At 47.7% G+C, this 25,622-nt stretch overlaps 1 protein-coding gene across 1 annotated transcript; it reads left to right on the forward strand.

The window, feature by feature from the left end:
* Positions 1–434: 434 nt before the first annotated feature.
* Positions 435–1,973, forward strand: NOG (noggin). The gene has a single exon (XM_068104373.2). The coding sequence runs from the start codon at positions 774–776 to the stop codon at positions 1,476–1,478; it is 705 nt and encodes a 234-aa protein (XP_067960474.2). The 5' UTR covers positions 435–773; the 3' UTR covers positions 1,479–1,973.
* The last annotated feature ends 23,649 nt before the right edge of the window (positions 1,974–25,622 follow it).

Below are 25,622 nucleotides of genomic sequence, written 5' to 3' on the forward strand. Positions count from 1 at the left end.
TGCAGCTCATACTTGGTCGTTGACTCCTAAGAGTCGGGTTGCCCACGACGATGGCACCGGCACCCCCACGTGCCCCCGAAAGTGTGAAACAAATGAAAGAAACGAAGGAGCGTCTTGGGTCGATCATGTTATCGCTGGACAGCGAATTGTGAACCTGTAGAATGCACTTTATGGAATGCAAATGAAAACGACCGCGAACGGCCTCTCGGGTGAGTTGACAACCATTTGGCGCCATTTGCCAATCGCTTTCATGATGACCGTAGCAATGTGATCGGAGCGCAAAACGATACTTTGGCGATAATACATGGAGGAGAGAGTGTGGGAGACGGAGCGGCACCGCGTCCACCCACACCCATCCCTCCCCAACGGGCACCCCACACCCCTCGCCCTCCTCCCCCCGACGCGCACCCCGTTGGCGCCGCGCGCACAGTGCAGCGTAGTGTTGCGAGCACGTCGGGCGGCGCCTGCGAGTGCGACGCGGCTTCGCTCTCTCTCTCTCTCTCCGCTCGCCGTGTCGCTCTCTCACGCCGCCCAGCACGCTGTCTAGACGCCGTCGCGCCGCACGTTGCCATAGCGCCGCCCGGTGCGCGCCCGGCCGCCCGTCCCGCTTTAATAGCGCCGCGGCGCCGGCGCGACCACTCGCCAGCCCCGGGCCGCCCCGGCGCGCCCGCGGCATCCGCTGCTATTAAAAGCCGCGTCCCGGCGCCTCGACGCGGGAACGGCTATTTGTGAGGACGGGCGTGGAGCGCGGGGCTCGCTCCCCGGCACCCCCTATGGCACGAGCCTGGGGCGCGTGGCCGCATCCACAGGTCATGCTGCCCCTGCTGGTGCTGCTGTGGTTGTTGCTGCTGCGGGTGCGACCCGCCCGGACCCAGCATTACCTGCACCTAAAGCCCGTCCCGAGCGATAAGCTACCCGTGGCCGACATCATCGAGGACCCCGACCCGGCGCTCGACCCGTCCGAGAAGGACGCCGACGAGCGGGTGCTGCGCAGGAAGCTCGGGAGCCACTTCGACCCGGATTTCATGGCCGTGTCTCGGCCGCCGCTCCTCGTCGACCCTTCTCCGACGTCGGTCTCCGCGTCCTGGAGGTCCAAGCCTCGTTTTCAGCGTCCGCTCGGGGCCGTACCCCCGGAGCTGCGGCGCCTGGACCTAAGCGAGACCGCGCTCGGCCAGCAGCTCAAGCTGGGAAAGCGCGTCCGGCGCAAGTTGCTGCAGTGGCTGTGGGCGCGCACCGCGTGTCCCGTGCGCTACATGTGGAAGGAGCTCGGCGCGCGCTTCTGGCCTCGCTTCGTCAAGGAGGGCACGTGCTCGCGCGCGCGCTCATGCTCGGTGCCCGCGGGCATGGTGTGCCGCCCCTCGGGCTCCGTCAGCAAAACTCTGCTGCGCTGGCACTGCCAGGGATGGGAGCGCCAGCGATTCTGCACCTGGATCACTTTCCAGTATCCGGTCATCTCAGAATGCAAGTGCGCCTGCTGAGCCTCGGGTCTTCCAGAGTACGTACGTACACGTGCTGCAGACAACTGGGATTCCTCGCCGGGATGTACATAGTATATAACGACCCCGTGTGTCCACGTCGGACGGGACACGAGCGCTTCGGGGTCTCCCCCCTGTACCCTCCCTCCAAAGCACCATCGCGGCCCAGCGTGCATCCCGGGAAAGCACCCATCGCCGAACTGGACCTAATCTTATAGCTATAGGACGAAACGGTACAGTATATGTTAAACGTGTCTCTGAGTTCGTGTCTCTGCCTTTCACACCCGTGTCCACGTGGTTATACATACGATTATAATATTATATATTATATTTCATCTGAGTTCAAGGAACTGTCCACAAAACAGCGTTGTAATTTGTAAAGTGTATGACGTCATATTTATTGAACGATCTCTGTCTCTAGGTGTTTAATATTGGAGATTTAAAAGTCGACTGTGCAACATGTGAAACATCCGTGTATAAAATGAGTTTAAAATCCCATGACGTTGCAGTGTCTTAATACGTCATCGTGCGCAGCATCTCTTTGCCTCTTGAGACCCGATCGGTGCGTCCTTCGCGAGGGTGCGTGGTCACCATGCGCCACCACCTACACCCGACTATAAACTGTCCGATTGGTGCTTATCCGGGAGAGGTGCTGACCCTCGGATGGATGTTTTTACCTGGGTGTCCCTGTCTGTATAGAGCGTTCGTTGTTGGACGTTAAAGTTCCCACGGTGTCCTTTTTTGGGGGAGAGCAGGCGAGTTATCGCCGAACACTCCAGTCGAACGCCAAGCCTGGCCAGTCGGTTCGTGAAAGATTTGGGACAAAAACCTTCCTCGGTCGACCGCACACGAAGACGGGAATAATTAGCGCGACGTTTAATCGACGGAAGTTTACCCGCAGCGAAGTTTCCCGCCAAAATTCAAAAGGCCCATCCAGACCGTGTGTACATTTCGCGCGTATTTCCTTGCATCGAACGTCTTCCCCCTCCCCAGTGTTTAATTTCGTTTTTGAACTTGAACTTGAGTTTAAACTTCCCTTGGAGGGTCATGAGATTGCCGCACGAGAGGCGCAGTTTCCCACCGTTCGGACAAATGGGACTTCAAATTCGAAGGCCATTCATGGATTCAAGAGCGCACTCCAGCCAGGGATGGCGGGATGGGAAAGGCTCAAGAAGCGCGACCACCTGCATACGCAGACCTTTCAGCGCCGTGTCCGTCGTCGCCAATTTGAAGCATCCCAACTTTACCGCACTCCATATGCCAGTTTATTTACCGCACTTTCCTTCGCAAAGACTAAGTGAGTTATCGCCGGCATCTTGAGAAAAAAAAAATCCAAATTCCTTGCACTTTCAGGTATGGAGGAGTGGCGACCCATCCAGGAGTGTAACTCCGAGCCAATGAAAATGTCTCGGCAGTTATATGCACCTGCCGGCAGGTGGAGAACGCACAAACGAACAACGGACGCCAGCAGACCTAGGGAGACCTAGTTTGACGTTCATTGATGTCTCGCCTTGCCTGCGAAATTCCAGGATGGAAGTTTACAGCTGGATTAGAACCCAGGCTGCACAGCTCGGAGGCGAAGGGTTCATACCTGTCAAGGCCACCCTGCCAGCCCAAACTCTATCATTAATTAACAACGAAACATTATATACACGAAACGTAGCTGTATGCAACTACAGTGCTTTGCTAAATTACACCCATTGCCCAACAGCCACGAAAACGGTCACACTACCTTATTGTCTTGCCACAAACACCAGCTTGCTTCGATACAGACTCCGCTCCGCAATACGCAACGGCGATTTGAAATCCTCGACACCAAAACCGCCGCTCGGGGATTACCTTCGATGCACATCACCTCTTGCCCCATCATCTCTCCCCCCCCTTAGCAACCGGTCAGATTTTTAGGATCACAAGCTTCTATTAGTCATCATCTGTTAGCCTCAGTACTATATATGTATATATATATAACCGAAAACCACAAGCCGTCCGTGAAGCTGTGTGACTACATGTCTATTAATTACGTATTGTTTGAAAGCCGTTGCACCCTGTCTATTAATTATGTAGGCTGTTAATTATGTAATGTTGGAATGGACCTTTCGGACCTTTAGACTGCTGAGACCCCTTAGACCTTTGAACATCCTTTAAGTCCCCCAAGACCCTTAAGACCACAAAGACCTAGAAAGACCCAAAAAACATTGAACACCCTTGAAGACCCTTAAACACCAAGAGGACCCAGAAGATCCCAAAGACACTTAAAGACAATGAAGACCATGAAACACCACGAAGACCCAAAATATCAAATAGACCCCAAATACCCCTAAGATGCTGAAGACCCTTAAGACCCCCAAAGACTCGTATAACCATTTAGACCCATTAGAACAGCTTTGACCCTTGACGATTTAGAGCTTTAGACCCCTTGGATTTTTTTTAGATTACTAATAAATTACAAATAAATAATATCACCATTATTACAAATAAATTCGTATAAAATAAATGTTTGTATTATGATTGTATGTAAATATGTAAATCATGACAACACAGCAACTCAAGTTCAGTCAAGTTCAGTCATTCGTCTCTCCCGACCCCACTTGTGCATCTCTCCTGACCCCACTTGTGCATCTCTCCTGACCCTACTTGTGCATCTCTCCTGACCCCACTTGTGCGTCTCTCCTGACCCCACTTGTGCGTCTAATCTGACCCCACTTGTCAGTCTTTCCTGACCCCACTTGTGCATCTCTCCTGACCCCACTTGTGCATCTCTCCTGACACCACTTGTGCGTTCTCCTGACCCCACTTGTGCGTCTCTACCGACCCCACTTGTGCATCTCTCCTGACCCCACTTGTGCATCTCTCCTGACACCACTTGTGCGTTCTCCTGGCCCCACTTGTACGTCTCTACCGACCCCACTTGTGTGTCTCTCCCCACCCCACTTGTGTTTCTCTCGCCACCCACTTGTGCATCTCTTCAGACCTCACTTGTGCTTCTATCCAGACCCCATTTGTGGTTCTCTCCAGACCCCATTTGTGGTTCTTTCCAGACCCCATTTGTGGTTCTCTTCAGACCCCACTTGTGCATCTCTCCCGACCCCACTTATGCATCTCTCCCGACCCACTTGTGCATGTCTCCCGACCCCACTTGTGGGTCTCTCCAGACCCCATTTGTGGTTCTCTCCAGACCCCATTTGTGGTTCTCTCCAGACCCCACTTGTGCATCTCTTCCCACCCCACTTGTGCATCTCTTCCCACCCCACTTGTGTGTCTCTCCCCATCCCACTTGTGCATCTCTTCCCACCCCACTTGTGCATCTCTGCCCCACCCCACTTGTGTGTCTCTCCCCATCCCACTTGTGTGTCTCTCCCCATCCCACTTGTGTGTCTCTCCCCATCCCACTTGTGCATCTCTTCCCACCCCACTTGTGCATCTCTTCCCACCCCACTTGTGTGTCTCGCCCCATCCCACTTGTGTTTCTCTCCCCACCCACTTGTGCATCTCTCCAGACCCCACTTGTGCATCTCTGCCGACCCCACTTGTGCATCTCTCCCGACCCCACTTGTGTGTCTCTCCCCACCCCACTTGTGTGTCTCTCCCCACCCCACTTGTGCATCTCTCCCGACCCCACTTGTGCATCTCTCCCGACCCCACTTGTGCATCTCTCCCGACCCCACTTGAGGTTCTCTCCAGACCCCATTTGTGGTTCTCTCCCGACCCCACTTGTGCATCTCTCCAGACCCCACTTGTGCATCTCTCCCGACCCACTTGTGCATCTCTCCCGACCCCACTTGTGCATCTCTCCCGACCCCACTTGTGCATCTCTCCCGACCCCACTTGTGCATCTCTCCAGACCCCACTTGTGCATCTCTCCCGACCCCACTTGTGCATCTCTCCCGACCCCACTTGTGCATCTCTCCCGACCCCACTTGTGCATCTCTCCCGACCCCACTTGTGCATCTCTCCAGACCCCACTTGTGCATCTCTCCCGACCCCACTTGTGCATCTCTCCCGCCCCCACTTGTGCATCTCTCCCGACCCCACTTGTGCATCTCTCCAGACCCCACTTGTGCATCTCTCCCGACCCCACTTGTGCATCTCTCCCGACCCCACTTGCGGTTCTCTCCAGATCCCACTTGTGCATCTCTCCCGACCCCACTTGTGCATCTCTCCCGACCCCACTTTTGCATCTCTCCCGACCCCACTTGTGCATCTCTCCAGACCCCACTTGTGCATCTCTCCCGACCCCACTTGTGCATCTCTCCCGACCCCACTTGTGCATCTCTCCAGACCCCACTTGTGCATCTCTCCCGACCCCACTTGTGCATCTCTCCAGATCCCACTTGCGGTTCGCTCCAGATCCCACTTGTGCATCTCTCCCGACCCCACTTGTGCATCTCTCCAGACCACACTTGTGCATCTCTCCAGACCCCACTTGTGCATCTCTCCCGACCCCACTTGTGCATCTCTCCCCACCCCATTTGTGGTTCTCTCCCGACCCCATTTGTGCATCTCTCCAGATCCCACTTGTGCTTCGCTCCAGACCCGACTTGGGCTTCTCTCCAGATCCCACTTGGGATTTCCTCAGAGGATTTGCAATTTTCTCTGCACAGCCCTTGAGCCTGACCCCAAAGCCAGACTTGAGCTTAATTGTGATTAATTGTAATAATTGAATTGAATAATTTAATAATAATAATAAATATAAATTCAATTATAATAAATTGTAATAATTTTATTAACTCAAATCAATTGTAATTAATTGTAATGATTGTAATTGGAACAAGGCTAATTGTGATTTTAGCAAAGCTAGGGTTCCTAGAGATGGAAGATGTGTGATAACTGTATTTATCACACAATTTCTGTATGTATCACACATTTTCTGTACGTATCACACATTTTCTGTATTATCACACATTTTCCATCTCCGTTTTATCACCCAATGTACAACCTGAACCCTAAGGTCGCCAGTTTCCAGATTTTTCCTCCAAAATGTACAGGCTGGCCATTGTCAGTTTATGGTGTATAAAGAATGTACACAAGTATTTTTACCAAACTTTTGTATCTTGTTGGCAAAGATATTACATTCCTCATATAATGGTATAAAAGTATGCACCCGTGATAAATATAATGTGCACAATTAACTTTCAAATGTGATACAAATAAGCGCCCAAAGCCGCTGAAAATGAAGTATTTTCAATCATACCGTTTTACATTTAATTATTCAAACACATCATGCATCAATAATTTGTCCCAGGAGCTATTTCCCAACATTTTGATACCACTTGCAATGTTATCTGACATATGTTTGACAAATATGTGCTCCATTTTATTTACTGACCCTCAAAAGGAGCTACTGGCTTGTACTTGTCCCAAAAGCTGCAAGCTTCCTAAGTGTGCATGCATGGCCAGTGGCTCAAGTGCACGGACATGTGCAAACTCAGTACCTGTGACAATCAGCGAACATCTGTCGGGAGTGATGACAGTTCTGCCGAACGATGAAGATGAAGACGATGACTTCTGATCCATTCCTTCAACTATATCTAGAAGAACTTGCATGACTCTGCTCCACACATAATACATAATTTATAGTTTGAGTTCACAAGATGGAACTTCCGTGACTTGCACACCTTGACCTGTGTCTATTCATGTATTGTGTTGAACACGTATTACTGTACGAACAGATACAAGTACTGAAAGCAGGATAAACATCACTTTTATATGTATATTTATATAACCATACAATCGATGCTTCTGAAATAAATAGTGTAAATGGAGTATCTATCCAATATATGTGTTGAAATATATATTTCATCCAAAAGGAGCTTGTGTTATTTACCTAATACAATATGATTCCCTGGCACAAATTAACAAAACAAGAAGACGTAATTAAGAGAATGATACTTGCAAAATCCACCCATCCCTCCAAAAAAAGGTTGCCATGGATACATCAAATTGGCCATTTCATAAAGATTAAAATTGACGATCTCAAGTAATGATCGGGTCAATCGGAAGAAAAGTGACGGTTTTTCAGTTCAAAATTGATGATTTTAGAAATTTGACCTTGAGTTGACCTTTTTACCATAAAAAAATTGTTGGTTTCCCAATTCAGTGACGCAGTGTGCAACTGCTGTTTAATTTTCAAGTCAATCAGATGAAAATTGACGGTTTTACAGATGAAAATTGATGATTTTTGAAGTTTGAGCTTATGTTGACCTTTGACCTTTTGACCTAAAAAATAGTTGGTTTCTCAATTTATTCACTCAATATACAAATGCTGTTCAATTTTCAAATCAATCTGATGAAAAATAATTTTAGAAATCTGACCTCAAGATGAACTTTTACCTCAAAATCAATAGGCGTCTTCCTTATGACCAACTCTACCATCTCGTGAAGTTTCGTGAAGATTGGTTTAAAATTGTAACCTCTAAGCGATTGACAGACAGACAAACAAACAGACACACAGACAAACAAACAAATTCGAAGGAGCAATCAGAGATTTCAGACCCTCGCCAGGACGTCTTTTCAGTGGTTTTTAAGGCATTAGTGTTAAAACAAATATGGCGGCCGAAGCACGTGACCGATGACGTCAAATTTTTTTCCTCCACCAATTTATCCCGAGATAACGCTCAATAAATTTCATCTTGATTGGATGAAGTTTCGTACTTGTCTCCACATCATAACGTCATAGCGGAGGCACCTATGCCATCATCATTAACATATGTTATTACCATTGGAGAGTTCTTTACAATGAGCCATGTCTCAATTTTTTCTATTCAGCACTTGCGGAGATATAGAGGTGCAAAATTTTTCGTTTTTTTCCCAAGATGGCGCCCGTAACACGTGAAATATGACGTCATAATTATCATCAAAAAATTATACAGGTGGAGGTGCACCTATGGTGAAAATTTCCTGTCAATCGGACCAGCGGTTGCAGAGATTCTGTGCAGACAAACAGACAAACAGACAGACAGACAGACAGACAGATGAAAAATCACTCATAGAGCGACACTTGGCAAAAGGGGAAAAAAGTAGAATGGCACTCAGTAGAGCATCCTTTTGACTTCACAAATATTTATTGGTTGAATTATGTGATCTGATATGCAAATCTTCAAATTAAGTTAATCGGATGAAAATTGTCAATTTTTGAAATTTGGACTATGTTGACCTTTTCGCCTATGTTGACCTCAAAAATAGTCGGTGGTTTGTTTCAGTCAGCTGATATGCAAATACTATTCAAATTTCAAGTCAATCGGATGAAAATTAAGAATTTTAGAAATTTGAGAAAAAGTGGTGGACCTTAGGCCTATGTTGACCTTTTGGCCTATTCTGATCTCAAAAATAGTTGGTGATTGAATTAAATTAGCGGATATGAAAATTATATTCAAATTTAAAGTCAATCGGATGAAAATTTGGGATTTTAGAAATCCGGCTTATGTTGACCTTTTGGCCTATGTTTACCTCAAAAAAAGTTGGGGGTTGAATACAGTGACCAGATATGCATATCGTCCTAACATTTTAGGTTAATCGGAAGAAAATAGACAATATTAGAAATTTGGCCTATGTTGACCTAAAAATAGTTGGTGGTTGGTTTCAGTAAGCTCATGTGAAAATCCTATTTTAATTTCAAGTCAATCGGATGAAAATTGAGGATTTTGGAAATTTGAAAAGAAGTGATTGGCCTTTGGCCTATGTTGACCTTTTGGCCTATGTTGACCTCCAAAATAGTTGGTGGTTGAATTCAGTTCGCTGATCTTTAAATCCTATTCAAATTTGAAGTCAGTCGGATGAAAATTGAGGATTTTAGGAATTTATAAAAAAAAAGGGGTTGACCTTTGGCCTATGTTGACCTTGTGACCTATGTTGATCTCAAAAATAGTTGGTGGCTGAATTCAGTTCACTGATATGTTAATCCTATTCAAATTTCAAGTCAAATCGGATGAAAATTGAGGATTTTAGAAATTTGAAAAGGTTGTTGAACTTTTGGCCTATGTTGACCTTTTGGCCTATTTTGGTTGGCCTTTTTATTTTTGGGTTGTTTTTTTGGTTGTTTTTTGGCCTTTTGGCCTATCTCCAAAGTAGTTGGTGGTTGAATTCAGTTAGCTGATATGTAAATCCTATTCGAATTTGAAGTCAATCAGACGAAAATTGAAGATTTTAGAAATTCGAAATGGTTGTTGACTTTGTGGTTGTTGAAATGGTTGCACAATTTGAAGGTCAGTGTATGAAATGGGGCACATGCATGTCAACATATGTTAAATAAGATTGCAAATGGTATCAAAATGTTGGGAAAGGGCTCCTGGGACAAATTAATTGATGAATGATGTTGATACATTCTTTATACACGTTAAATTGACAATGACCCTACATTTTGGGGGAAAACTTGGCAACCGACGACCTTAGGGGTAGAGTTGTATATTGACTGATAAAACAGAGAAGGCAATAGTCTAGTAGGAAGACTAGGTCCCCCTGCACCCCCCGGAGATATACTTCTAATCAGTGTTTCTAGATTGGAAAAAATGTGTAGAAAATGACTAGCTATGGCCCCAAGCTGAAAAAATGTCCCACATACCATTTTTATGCAAATTACTGCTGCAAATTTTATGCAAAATTATGCAAATTTTATGCAAATTTTTGATGAGGAGTAGAGTTGAGGGGTCTTTGAGGGCTTCATCGAGGTGCTCTCGGTTGCAAGACTGGGTCATTCTGAGAAGCACAGCAGGGTCAGAGATCATGATGTTCTCCTCCTCAGTGAATCTCTCCATCAACAGCCTCTCCATTGCCTCACACACTGTTTTGAGGCAAAAGAGGGACTTTGCGTAGGCCTTTCCACTGAGAACACCTTTGAGAGATCCACTTGTTACTAGTTGTGCCTCAAAGAGAATCTCTGCATATCCAGAACCACGCATCTTGTGTCCAGTGAGCATCCCGATGTAGTTCATGGATGTGTGGAAGGGTCCAATCGTTACTACATGACTAGCAAATTCATTTGGCCAGCGCCAGATGATGGGAAGGGCTTTCATGCAGACACCCAGATCAAATGTATTCAGGACCCATCTCTGACCCACCTCAGCAGTTGCTGCCTCGGAACGCTTCAGTAGCTCACGAACAACTGCGTTGTCTGTGATCGGTCTGTGCCTGGTGCCTGCATGGCATGGCAATGGCCTGCAGCCTGTGCCTGGGCTAGGGGGTTTCACCTCTGCAACTGGTTCTCCCCCACCCAGCAAATCAACAGTCGACTACTGCACGCCTATCCACCAACCGATCACAGACAACGCAGTTGTTCGTGAGCTACTGAAGCGTTCCGAGGCAGCAACTGCTGAGGTGGGTCAGAGATGGGTCCTGAATACATTTGATCTGGGTGTCTGCATGAAAGCCCTTCCCATCATCTGGCGCTGGCCAAATGAATTTGCTAGTCATGTAGTAACGATTGGACCCTTCCACACATCCATGAACTACATCGGGATGCTCACTGGACACAAGATGCGTGGTTCTGGATATGCAGAGATTCTCTTTGAGGCACAACTAGTAACAAGTGGATCTCTCAAAGGTGTTCTCAGTGGAAAGGCCTACGCAAAGTCCCTCTTTTGCCTCAAAACAGTGTGTGAGGCAATGGAGAGGCTGTTGATGGAGAGATTCACTGAGGAGGAGAACATCATGATCTCTGACCCTGCTGTGCTTCTCAGAATGACCCAGTCTTGCAACCGAGAGCACCTCGATGAAGCCCTCAAAGACCCCTCAACTCTACTCCTCATCAAAAATTTGCATAAAATTTGCATAATTTTGCATAAAATTTGCAGCAGTAATTTGCATAAAAATGGTATGTGGGACATTTTTTCAGATTGGGGCCATAGCTAGTCATTTTCTACACATTTTTTCCAATCTAGAAACACTGATTAGAAGTATATCTCCGGGGGGTGCAGGGGGACCTAGTCTTCCTACTAGACTACAAAGATCTACACACTATCACATATTACCCTACCCATCTCTAGGGACCCCAGCCTTGCTAAAAATCACAACACCCCCCGCCCCACGCGGCCACCCCCACGCCCCCGCCACCGTGCCCCCCTCCCGCGCCCCCTTCCGCCCCTGTATGAGCAGCATATCTCAAAAAGTTATGGACGGATTCGGACAAAGCTTGGTGGACATGTTGAGTGTTTGATAAGGACGAAATGATTCAATTTTGGTGAGGATCCGAATCCCGATCCGAATACAGGATTTATTTTTATTTTTAAATGATTCTTCACCATCAAGTGATTATGACCAAAAACTATATATAGCACATCTCAAAAAGTTATGGACGGATTCGGACAAAACTTGCTGGACATGTTGGGTGTTTGACAAGGACGAATTGATTAAATGTTGGTGAAGATCCGAATCCCGATCAGGATACAGGATTTATTTTTATTTTTAAGTGATTCTTCACCATCGAGTGATTATGACCAAAAACGATATATAGCACATCTCAAAAAGTTATGGACGGATTCGGACAAAACATAAAACTTTGTGGACATTTTGGGTGTTTGATAAGGACGAAATGATTCAATTTTGGTGAAGATCCGAATCCCGATCCGGATACAGGATTTTTTTTTATTTTTAAAGGATTCTTCACCATCGAGTGATTATGACCAAAAACTATATATAGCACATCTCAAGAAGTTATGGACGGATTCGGACAAAATTTGGTGGACATGTTGGGTGTTTGATAGGGACGAAACGATTCAATTTTGGTGAAGATCCGAATCCCGATCCGGATACAGGATCTATTTTTATTTTTAAGTGATTCTTCACCATTGAGTGATTATGACCAAAAACTATATATAGCACATCTCAAAAAGTTATGGACGGATTCGGACAAAACTTGGTGGACATGTTAGGTGTTTGATTAGGACGAATTTATTCAATTTTGGTCAAGATCCGAATCCCGATCCGGATACAGGATTTTTTTTAATTTTTAAGGGATTCTTCACCATTGTGAGATGGGGACAAAAACAATATGTAGCACGATATTTCAAAAAGTTGTGGACGAGTTATGACGAAACTTGGTGGATGAGTTGGATAGGTGACTAGAACAAGCCGATTCGATTTTGATTCATGTCCGAATCCAGATCTGGCCTATCAGTGGGATACAAAACATAAGCTGTTCAGCCGAGCAGAGGTATGTGCTTTACAGAGTGCCGTTCGAGTTCGTAGCGGTGTCAAGGCTACAGGCAAATCTATCAGTATGCATGATATACGTGTATACATATACATACATCCAAGCTTCTCCATGAGCATTAGAGCACTGTTTAAAAAAAAATCAGTTGATAATAGTCTCTATGCAGACTTGTGTCAGCAGATAAGATAAACGATGGATTTTATTAATTGAAGGTTGATAAAAGTATGTTCCCTGCAATGGGAAACTAGGTTCAGCTGACATTTCAAGCATTATGATTGGGTGTTGTCTTCTTCCATGATCCATGAATAGACCCAACTAGACCAGCATTATCTACAACGACTCAGCAGGGCCTTGCCAAGACATTGTCAGGCTGTGTTCGCTGTTGGAGGCCTTGTGAGGTTCAATGAACCCAGTGGGATATGCTTCATAAAAACAAGCAATAGATACTAGTCGTAAGCGTTCTTTACATCACAAATTTGGTGTGAGGGCCTTCGTATATTTAGTTTGGCCTTTGTCTGTAGGTAAATGGAATTCCTATGGGCCAGCATAACAGGTCAACGGAATACCTATGTGGTCCAAAACCCCCTGAGTTGGTCATCTACAGATACAAAAGTGGGGGCCTCAACCACCGTGGATCAGGCATCGCCCATCGTTTCAAGTCTTTCATTGAAAAATTACAACTACTCAAAGTAAACTAGAGTGTTCATGTTACCCCATGCAGTAGTGAGTAAAAAGGACATGGGCGGAGCCTGCAAGTAGCAAATTTGATTGGTCGAGATGATGTAAAATTCCATATATATTCTTTCCAAATACTGCTAAACGGAAGGTTTTTGAAATAGCCAAAAGGACAATTGGTCTTCTGTGGTTTTCAAGTATATAATTCAGTTGAAATTGAGTACAGATTTTAAAGGTTGTAGAAAGAAACATTCTGGAGGTTTACTGCCATTGACACAGTGTCTTTTACACCACCTTATTTAACACGTTAAATTAGTTATTCATGTCTGTTGTCTGTGTCCTTTATAACCTCCTCAAAAGAGTTATTTTCCTGTTTGGAATGATTTCCCATTTTGGTTGACCGCCAGGCAGGCAGCTAGAGTAAAAATATATATAATCCCCTCCTCTATGTACATGTGTGATCGGGATGAATTCAAAGCCAAAGCACTGCTAAACCACAGGTTTATTATTTTGGTTCATGTTCCGATTCGTGTTCAAAATAGAACGTTCAATTTAAATTAAGTTGTTTCTTGATCATAAAGTGACGTTTGTGGATAGACTGAAAGACAAAGTGAACCAATTGCTTCACCCCACTTTTCGCTTTACACGCGCAGGGTAATATGGCCTTTGTCAGTGGCTCACTGGAGTACTACTCTCTGCTAAGGACAAATGGCAATTGATCCAAAAAACACATGGATTGTCATAAATAAATAGTACACGCCCTTGTAAATAAACTCGTAATAAATAAACTCTTCCATATATATTGTTGCGGATCCCGCGTTCGTCGACGTACGAAGGGGGTTTATGACCCCGTCCCCTCTCAAACTCCGGGTCCACAGGCCGCCGACCATGACTAAACTCATGATCGACGGGTTGCTAAGCTACTCCAATCACCAATCTCCCAGCCACGCGCTGAAGAATTAGAATTTGTTGGTCAATGAATCCCAAATACCTTCGAGACACGCGGCCAAAGAAATTGGGGATCGAACCCTCGCTTTCACACACCTTATTGCGTGCCGAGCGGTTTGCATGGTGTGGAAAGTGGCGTTACCTGACATAATTTATGGGCCTGATTCAAGCCAAATTCGGTCTCGGATGATGCTAGGCCAATGGAGAAAAGACGTTCCGACCAACTTCGAAAGAAACAACCAAATATACAGCCTTTTATTTTGCAAGGCAATAGAAAGAGACGAAGATGCAGCCTTATCAATTTCTTACCTATATAATCCCAACAGGAGCCTACACACACACACACACACACACACACACACACACACACACACACACACACACACACACACACACACACACACACACACACACACACACACACACACACACACACACACACACGGGGGGGTGGGGGGGGGGATGACAAACGGGTTGATTCCTGTACCGGGAAGCGTGTCGCCGCCGCCTTGGCTTCGTCAACTCCCGCGCCACCCACGGCCATCATGGACGCACAACTTGCAGGTTCAGTGCCCGAACGACGAACTTCAGTGCAGGTAGGATGAACTTCAGCGCAGGTTGGGCAGCCAGCTCCAAGATGAGTCGCGGGAGGGGTCAACACTTGCAGGTCAGCCGGATCAGAGAGAGTGAAATGTGATGGGCGGGGGTGTATATCAGACCCGAAAAGCTTCTACAATGTTCCACAGCCTCCCATTGGCCGAGGCAATGATGGTAGATTGCCGGGGCAAAATCCAGACCTGATTGGCTGTTCTGCCCGTCCTTGATCTCTCATGGGTTCCTGCGTGCCCCGACCTGTCATTGGATGCTTGCTGGTGACGTGGGCAGCTCCTTTAGCCAGGCCTACCACAGCCGTGGTTGGTCACGTGGACTGTAGTTTCAGCCACGCCTCCCTGCACATCGTTTGAATTCCTGCCTAACTCAACGCATATTGGTGTGGATTATTACACAATGGGAAGGGGGCTAATCTTTCCATTCAATAAGAAATAGCTAACTACTGCAGGCTACATGTTAATAATAATAATAATAATGCATTTATTTTATATAGCGCTTTTCAGGAAGCCCAAAGACGCTTTGACAGAGTGCAAAACATAATGCATAGCAAAACATAAAAACAATTGCAAAAAAAGAAGAATCAATAGGGAAATATTCAAAGCACAAAGGAGGGAGAAGGAGAGGAGATAGTCAGGGGTTAGATGCTGTGGGTTAAATGTTGAATGCAGTGTTGAACAGGTGGGTCTTGAGTGATGTTTTGAATGTGGTGAGTGAAGAGGAGTCTCTGATGGTGTGAGGTAGCGAGTTCCAGAGGGTGGGAGCAGCGATGGAGAAGGCCTTGTCCCCCCAAGATCTAAATTTGGTCCGGATGGGGGGGGGGGGGGGGGGGGGGGGGTCAGGAGGTTGGTACCAGCAGAGCGGAGGTTGCGGGTGGGAGTGTGTCTGGAGAGGAGGTCAGCCAGGTAGGATGGGGCCAGGTTATGGAGGGCTTTGTAGGTCAAGAGGAGGATTTTGTACTGGATTCTCTGGGAGATGGGGAGCCAGTGAAGCTTGTAAAGGACGGGGGTGATGTGGTCACGGGTCCGGGAATGGGTGAGTAGACGGGCAGCGGAGTTCTGAATGTATTGGAGTTTATTGGTGATTGTTGAGGGTGAACCATAAAGGAGGCTATTGCAGTAGTCCAGACGGGAAGTGATGAAGGCGTGGATGAGGGTTTCTGCAGCCACGGAGGAGAGGGATGGATGGAGACGGGCGATGTTTTTCAGGTGAAAGCAGGCTGTCTTTGTGATCTGTTTAGTGTATTTGTCGAAGGAGAGGGTTTGGTCAAAGATGATGCCAAGATTCCGGATGTGAGGGGAGGTGGATACTGGGAAACCGTCGATGTTGAGGGCAAAGTTATGGGTGGACTTGGTGAGCGTTTTTGGGCCAATGATGATTATTTCAGATTTATCACAGTTAAGTTTGAGGAAGTTGATTTGAAGCCAGGATTTTATTTCAGTGATGCAGTTTGTCAGGATAGAGTGGGTGGCGGTGGAGATGGACTTGGTGGAGATGAAAAGCTGGATGTCATCGGCGAAGCAGTGTAATTGGAGACCATGACGGCGGATTAGGTGACCGAGGGGGGACAGGTAAAGGATGAAGAGGAGGGGGCCAAGAACTGAACCTTGGGGGACACCTTGGGGGAGGGGAGCAGTGGGGGATTTGCAGTTATTGATGGAGATGAACTGACGTCTGTCAGAGAGGTATGATTTAATCCAAGAGAGGGCAGTGCTGGTAATGTTAAAGGTGGTTTCAAGTCGGGTGAGGAGGATGGTGTGATCGATGGTGTCAAAGGCGGCGCTGAGGTCGAGGAGGATGAGAATGTTGAGGTTGCCAGCGTCAGAGGAGAGGAGAAGGTCGTTGGTGATTTTGAGGAGAGCAGTTTCAGTACTGTGGTTGGAGCGGAATCCGGATTGGAATGTTTCATACAGGTTATTGGCAGAGAGGTAATGTTTGAGTTGAGTGGCTACAGCGCGTTCCAAAACCTTTGACAGAAAGGGTTGGTTGGAGATGGGTCTGAAGTTATTTAGGGTGTCAGGGTTTAGTCCAGGTTTTTTCAGAATGGGGGTAACAGCAGCAATTTTGAGGGATGGTGGGACGATGCCTGTAGACAGGGAGGAGTTTATTGTTGCAATGATAAGTGTAGAGAGAGCAGGAAGGGAGGCCTTGACAAAGCTGGAGGGGATGGGGTCAAGAGTGCAGGTGGCAGTTTTCATTCCGATGAGGAGTTCAGAGAGGTCAGTAGGGGAGACTGGGGAGAATTGAGACAGGGGATGGCAGGATAAGGGGGGGCAGGTGGTTTGAGGGGGAGCGGGTGCGGCGGTGGTCAAGCTGTTGTAGATGTTTTCAATTTTGCGTTGGAAGAATGAAAGCAAGGAGATGCAGTTGTCTATTGTGAATGACTGGGTGGCGGTGTTCAGGGGGCTGAGGAGTTTGTTTATTGTAGAGAAGAGTGCTTTTGGGTTTCCGGAGCCAGAGTGGATAATTTGAGAGTAGTAGGCGGAGCGGGCGCGGGAGAGGGCATCTTTATAGTGTTGTATGTGGTCCTTGTAGGCCTGGGAGTGAACTGTGAGACCTGTTTTATTGCGGAGTCTTTCAAGTTGGCGAGCACGAGTTTTCATCAGGCGGAGTTCAGGGGTAAACCAGGGAGCAGAATGGGTGAAAGAAACTGTTTTGGTTTTTATAGGCGCAAGTTGGTCAAGGCAGGAGGAGAGAGTGTGGTTGTAGTAGTCAGTGAGGTCAGAAGGGGTGTGGAGGTCAACGAAGGGAGAAGTGGACATTTTTTCAGAGAGGGTCGATGAGAATGAGGTAGGTGAAAGAGCGTTTAGCTTACGGAAGTTGATAGTGCGATAATGCCTTGGTGCTGGGGTGGGGATGTTGATGGTCAGAGTGATGGCTAGGTGGTCAGAGAGAGTGAGGTCGGAGCCAGAGAGATGGTGCAAAATTAGTCCAGTAGAGATTTGGGGGCTTGCCTGTTGCATGTTGTCATGCAATTAACTATAGGGGGCTTGCCTTTATGGCAAAACCGCAACAATATACATACATGTCGAAAGATTTGTAGATCAGGATTCATATTGTAAATTATTGCACACTGAGCAGTAAAACAATTAAAAAATTTCTTTATTAATAGCCTGACGTTTCAAGAACAAACTAGTTCTCTTCCTCAGAGGCGTGGAGTGTGGTGTTAACCGTTGAGTTCCATTTGGGATAGTTCATGCGATGGATTGGTCCAAGTCCTTGCCAATCACAGGGCTTCCCTGCATTCAAATGACTGCCGTTTTTGACGTTGTAATTGATTGCGTAGTGCTTTGTATGTGGGGTGTAAGTCGATGTGTCGGTTGATGGAGTTTTTATCAGAGTACCAGGCCTCGACAATCTCGCGGTTCATTTATAGATTTATCTCGACAATCTCGACTATATATGTATATATATATATATATATATATATATATATATATATATATATATAATATATATATATATATATATATATATATATATATATATATATATATATATTGTTGTGGATATGAGGATTGTGTTTTTTTTATTGAGTTTTTTTTTTATTATTGCTTTATTCTGGATCGTCCTGCCTCCAGTCTGTTGTATAAAGGTCAAAGGGCGTCCCATAATTAGGTCATAAACAATCACGTCAGCCAATCATAGATTTTCCCCTTGTTGATAGTTATATCTTTATTATGTGTATTAGGGTAAGGCCTTGTCTTCCATTAAGATGACACTCCATTGCACCAAGTGAAATAAAATAGATTCCCTTCATTCCCCATTCCCACTCCCAAAACTTCCATTGCCAAGCCTCAATTGCCAATTACATCCCCTCCAAGCCTCCAATGCCAACTGCACTGGGCAGTTTGCCAGGTTTGCTACAGCTGTGGGTTGTTGATTTCACCCCAAAGCCGCCATTAAGCATGTGCTCAGCTCGGGGAAGGAGGGCGTGCCCGCCCATCGTCATCAAGGGCGGAGCCAGAGGGCCGTGCCGACCAATCAGGGCCGAGTTGAGCTGACCGATGGGCGTGTCCTAAAGGCCGGCGGCTTGATCGCCTGAGGCGCTCTAAAAGCGCACGCGCAAAAAGCAAGGTTGTTGTTGAGTTGAGTGGTTGGACCAGACGAGTCAGATGAGTCCTGGAAAGAGCACGCGACGGACACACGACGGCAGCAGCAGCAGCAGCCACAGCAGCGTGGGGCCTTGACGGCAGCTTTGAGCAGGGCCGCGAAGGAACGACGGCTGCTAAACGCGCCGATCGTGCTGCAGTACCCGTAGACCTTCCTCTCCCTCCAGCCATCCACCTCCCGCCAGTCGATGTGTCGGTTGATGAAGCAGGAGATGAAGCAGGAGATGAAGCAGGAGATGAAGCAGGAGATGAAGCAGGAGATGAAGCATCATTCCCCGCGTGAGTCTGTCCTTGTTGTTCTGTCCCTGGGTTAATTAAGACTGTAGGTAAGCTAGCATTGCACTGTGTCTCTAATATCTTCTGTAAATTATTTTATTATCTTTCCTTCTTCCTTGGTTACTTTGAGCGTGTATATAGTAGGAATAATTAGTAGTATTCCCAACCTTTTTGCCTTCTTCTTCTTCTTCACATCCGTGTCGCTTTTGTCTTTTCCATATTGAATATCTGTGGCGCGATCCGGCCAACGTTCGGGAATCGGGTTAGTCGGGGTAACTTTTCTGGCTGTGGTGCCATCCGCTCGGCAAACCAACATCCTTATCCACGGTCCGTAACAATTGGTGTCGGGAGCGGGGTCGGACCCGAAGCGCGTTTAACGCACTCAAAATTACGAGCTGTCGAAATTTGTTTTGTTTTAGTAAAACCTGAATTTTGAAATCGCGCCATGGATGGTCAAGGCGACGGGATGCCGGTGGGAGAGATAGACGGGGTAGAATCGACCCAGGACCTCGGGGAAATGTATGTGGAGGAGGGCAATGAGGAGGTGGTTGAGGAGGTTTCAGGCGCGCAAAATGGCGCTCTCGCGCACGTGGTTACGGCGGCGCCAAATGTCACCGCGGCAGCGACCGTAGCAGCACTGGTGGATTCGAACCTTTTTTTGCTACAAATGGGGGCCCTTATGGACAAAATGAGTGAGCAATTAAGAGCCGGGTTAAACGATATGGGAAATAAATTTGAGGGTTTAGACAAGAAATTTGAAGGGTTAGACAATAATTTTAAGGGGTTGGACAGTAAATTTGAGGGGTTAGACAACGGGATAAAAGGGGTGAAAAATGGGTTAACAGGGGTGGAAAATAGAATGGCTGCCCAGGAGAATCAGATAGAGGGGGTGAAAAATGGGTTAGAGGGGTTAGAAAACAAGATGGAAAACAAATTGCGGGAAATAGGGGAGCAATCCGCCCGAGAAATTAAACAAATGGGAGAGCAGATAGAGGAGGTGAGAATCGGGGTAGAAACCAAATTGGATGCCCAAAGGGATGAATTAGGACAGATGAGGGCGGCATCCACAACAGAGATGGAGGAGATGGAGGAGATGAAGGAGATGAAGGAGATGAAGGAGATGAAGCAGGAGATGAAGCAGGAGATGAAGCAGGAGATGAAGCAGGAGATGAAGCAGGAGATGAAGCAGGAGATGAAGCAGGAGATGAAGCAGGAGATGAAGCAGGAGATGAAGCAGGAGATGAAGCAGGAGATGAAGCAGGAGATGAAGCAGGAGATGAAGCAGGAGATGAAGCAGGAGATGAAGCAGGAGATGAAGCAGGAGATGAAGCAGGAGATGAAGCAGGAGATGAAGCAGGAGATACGACGAGGTGTAAGCGAGGAGGTCTCGGGGGTACGCGAGGAGGTAAAGCGAGGTGAAAAGCGTATGGAGAAAGAGGTGAGGAATAATACGGCTAGGTTACAGGGGGGAATAGAGGGTCTGACGAGGGGAGTAGAACAGCTGACAGTGGGACAAAAGGAACTCGTGGACCAAGTGGAAAAGAACACTGCAATAATCGGGGGGTTAAAAGCGACACAAAAGACATTAATAATGAATTAATAGCGACACAGAAGGAATGTCAGATGGTACATGAGGGGTTGACGAAGAAGTTGGAAGAGGTGACAGAAGTAATGGAGACGAAGGACCGAGAGGTGAGGACGCACATAGAAACGGTTAAAGTGGCGTTAGAGGAAGAGATAGAGGGGGCGCACCGGGAGATGAAGGAGGTAAAGGAAAAATTAGAGGAGGTGGAAGAAGGGGTGAGTGAAATTAAGAAGAGACGGAGGGAAACTAAAAAGGAGATAAGGGAGGAAGTGATGGAGTATGTGCAAGGTCTGTGTTCAAATCATGATGATGTGCTCACTACCCAAATAAAGAGTTTGCAGGTGGCAGAGGAGGTGCGACGACGAGGTACCGAGGTGAGTGACGATATACGCGGAAATGTATATGGTGTGAGGGGAGATTCAGTCGGCTTGGGGGGTGGTGTAGACCCGGGTGTTCGTGAGGGACCAATGGTGAGATGTATGACTGGTCCGGAGTGTATGGAAAGAGGAGGTGTGCAAGGAGGCCTGGCTATGGGGAGGGAAGGGGGTGCTGGTGAGCAAGGGTGTGCGGGTATGGAGTGGGTAGCGGGTTGCGGAAGGGCGGCCCAGGCATCGACACCAGGAGGGGTAGTGTTTGGAGGGACGGGGGATGCGCGGGAGCCTGCCGGGAATAGCGTACTGTGGGAGCCTGAACGGTTTGGTCCCGCGTTGATCCCGCAAGGAGTGACGTGTGGGGTCCGACCTTCGGGTGCCCACAAGGTCCCACTCGCGCCGTATGACGGCAAGAGTGATTTGAGGGCGTATCTGGCGCAGTTTGAGTACGTGTGTAAAGGCAACGGTTGGAATCCGGACGAAGGTGGAGTACACCTGGTAGGGGCACTGCGCGGTGCGGCGGCGGAGGTGCTGACAGCTTTACCACCGGGTGCTCTCACCCTGCCAGCTCTCCGTGCGGCTTTAATTAATCGTTTCGGCATTGAACAGCAAAGCGAGCTTGTTAAAGCTCAACTTGCACAGCAAAAACGCAAGCCCCAGGAGACCATCGGGGAACTTGCTCACGATATTCGCCGCGCGGTAGGGATTGCACACGCGGACATGGCAGCGAGTTCCCAGGAAAGCCTGGCGCTGGATCACTTTATTCAGGCCCTTCCGGATCTGGAGCTCCGACAACAGCTCGCCATGTGGCGCCCGCAGACCATGAGTCAGGCGGCCGACGCTGCAGCCCGTTGGGAAGCAGCGAGGCCCCTGGCCCGGGGAGGCGAGCGCCACGCGGTGGCGGTGCGTCAGGTGGGGCCCGTGATGGGGGGCGGCCCCCTTAGGAGGCCCGCCCCCGACGGGGGCCCTGACCTGGAGAGCATGGTCCGGAGGTTAGTGGATCGGTGCCTGGCGGGACCTGGACCATGGCAGGCGGCTCCAGCGGTGGCACCCGGTAGTCCACGACAAAGTACCCCAATTCGGACATGCAGGGGGGGAAATTCGGAATACCGGAGGCAAGCACCTTACCAGGTAAGGTGTTATAATTGTGCTCGGTTGGGTCACCGTGCGTGGGAGTGTCGAGCTCCGCGCCGGGACGTTCCCGGCCAACCGATGCCCTCAACTCCACCCCGTAGGGTAGCGTGGGGCAAGACGCCCCCATTAAGCAAGATTGCTGATATCTGCTCCTGTTGCAGCTATAGAGAATTAAAAGTAAATGCAAACAATAAGGACACATTAGCGCTACATAATAGCACAAGCACACCAAGATAGCAAAAAACGAAAAAGAACAAGAAGTGAAAATATATATATATTTTTTTGGCCTCTTTGCCCCATGCCGGAGGTAAAACGCCCACCAGGTTGGGGCAAAACGTTTACTGTGGGCGTGTTGCCCCTGAGAAGTGAGCGTTTTGCCCCTTACTTCCGAATTACATAAAAAGAAGATAATACTAACGTCTGACTAGAAAAACATAGTCTCCTACATAGAGGAAATTTCACTGTAAATACAAAATGTCATGAATTGTGACTTGGTCAAATTCAAACAGTCAGGGGCACATGTCAGTCCGAGACATCTGACTCGCAGTTTGGGCACAGGAACTGGGCCAGTCCTGGCATACATTGTTCATGTGCCCAATGACGGCACAACTGGCCCTGCACCCACACCTCCCTGGGTCTGGCACGGCTGTACTCCTCACAGCATATAAGACAAGGCCAGTCTTCCTCCTCACTCGAAGCCTGTCGAGCACCTTTTGTGGCCATGACTTTCCCGGGCTTTTGAACAGTTGTCAGCCCTGTCTCATCCATGTTCCACACTCTTGAAGGGGTGTAGTCTTCAGCTGTCAAACACTCCTTGAAGAGGTCAAAGAAACCCTGGACCCTGGGTTTATTGAAGCCCACAACACGCGCTATGCTGGTTGCTTGAGGCTGCCTGAGGGTGAGGTCGTGACGGGAGAGAAAGTTCTGGACCCAGTCCTTTCCTGCCATCCGGGACTCTCTGTTGAAAGGGTGGCTAATTTGAGCCTTCTCAGCAACATCAAACGCTAGACGCTGCATGTTCCGCATCCTCAGACCGTACAGTCGCCTCTGCATCTCCGTTACATGTGCTTTCAGCTGCGCGTCGATCTCAGGAGGAAGGGCGTTCTTATATCTCCCAAAATTCAGCACACCAGGTGCTGCTACTTGCTGGTCTCTGTGCCTTCGTAGGGTAGGCCTACGTGCCGGAACACCAAAGTCCTTGCTGGCACGAATGAGTGGAAGTCCCTCGCTCACTGCTGTCAAGGCTGCAGACAAGTTGCTTTGGCCATAATTGCCCCTCTCTGTCTTCCTTTTGTATGTTCTCACCATCATGTATCTGTTGACAAGTGTTTAAAAATGATTCAGTCTCTAAATCATAATTTCTTTTATTCATAACTTAGCGGAATATATTCAAATGATAGTCACTTTTACTAGCATAGCAGAGAGAGAGAGAGAGAGAGAGAGAGAGAGAGAGAGAGAGAGAGAGAGAGAGAGAGAGAGAGAGAGAGAGAGAGAGAGAGACTTTGACTTTTAAGCTCTTTTTATTATAAAAGTATAAAACAAGAGTACCACCAAAAGCAATTCATCCAGGAAAATCAGTAAAATCATAGCAATCCCGGAAGGAAAAAACAATCGGTGCACTGCAAACCAAGCGACAGAAAAGGTGCAAATACCAAAAAAAACACACGAGGAGAAAATCTAGGCATAATTTCTAAACTAGGCATAATTTTATATGTACAAATTTACAATCGCATCTGCAACCCTGAGGAGAGACTTAAGAAAGAAAGAGTAGGTCAAGACCGGGGGCGGGGGGGGGACGCCGGCAAGGAGAAGCATGGAACAGTGTATAAGAAACACCCGCACTGTATTATACAGAAATTAACAATTTGTTATCTTGGACCTCACAAATCCCTCCAACACACCAGGTCGCAACAAAATTTGCAAGGTCGTTTGCAGTTTGGACACAGCCAAATTCAAGCTTGAGCCTTGCTGACACCAACGAACTAAAAAACACCATAACACTGCATTCCTGCATGGGTCTGCCGCCCAGCTTCGCCTTCCGCGACAGGTATACGGCCAGTTTAGCGGTAGCGGTTAGGAACCCGAATACAATAGATGTGGTTCCCTTTTTGGGAGGAAAGCCAAAGATGTAAGCTTTCAAAGAAAAGGTAACCTGCAATCTATGGGAAATAAAATTTAACCAATGAAACAAAGGAGAAAGTCTTTCACAATTAATGAAAGCATGAAACAAATCTTCCCTCACCGGACAAAAGGGGCAACAGCCGGAAATGGGGGAAAAAAAACGAATGACAGCATTGGAAGGAACAATCCAGTGGGCCAAACGCCACTGAAGGTCACCTGTTCTTTTAGAAATAAGTCCAGCATACATTGTATCCCATAAAGGCTCAGAGGGGGGACCGGGAGGCAAGAGTCCTTTCCACTGGGTAACCCCAGCTAGAGGTGGGTCCCCAAGAAGAAGTTTCACACAAGACCTATAAATACTCTTGCTGCTCATAACATGGAAGGGGGGTGACCCTGCGCTCATGGGGGGCAGCTCGTTTGGGGTAAAAGCGACACCTAATTTTGGGACTGTGGGCTCAACCTCTGCGTCCTGCGTCCAATGTAGGCCTAGCTGGTGGCCCCTTCGGATCACCGCTCTTAGTATGTTCCCGATTTGCCTCCTGGACCGAACACCTGTTAGGTCCGCCAGCTCGTTCGCAGTCTTTCATCCCTGTCCAGAGTCATGCCGGAGATGACACACTTTCAGGATGTTGGCCACTATAAAATGCTGGCAAAAGTCGCGACTCCTCGGGATATCGGGGAAAAGTGGGTTGAAAAATAAAGGCTCGTGTGCATACATGTTAGTGCCATACGAGTCTGTTTGGCGACTTATCGAAACGCCCTGCCAGGCATTCAAAAGGCTCTGATAAAAGACTGGGAGCAGAGATGTATCGACGTGTTGAAGGTTGGTCAGGAAAAGTTCCTGTCCGTATCCGAGCCTCCCAGCTCGTTGAAGAATGGAGCAGGCTAAGGGCTTTCCTGGTAGGTGTTCTGCATAAAGCAAGCGTTGGATGGAGCTGAGCCGGAAGGCCAACAGGCGGCATTTCACATCGACTAGGCCATGACCACCCTCGGCCAAGGGATAACATATGGCGCTGGGTCGAAGCCAGTGTTAGCCTCCCCCAAAAAAATCCACCAGTTTCCTCTGGATAGCTTGGAGCAAAACCTCCGGTGGTTGCAGGCAGATGAACCGGTGCCACAAAAGGGTAGTGACGAGGTTGTTGACAACTAGCGCGCGACCCTTATAGGAAAGGT

Source organism: Myxine glutinosa, chromosome 10 (genome assembly GCF_964187855.1).
Source record: "Myxine glutinosa chromosome 10, kmMyxGlut1.1, whole genome shotgun sequence".
Lineage (NCBI taxonomy): Eukaryota > Metazoa > Chordata > Myxini > Myxiniformes > Myxinidae > Myxine > Myxine glutinosa.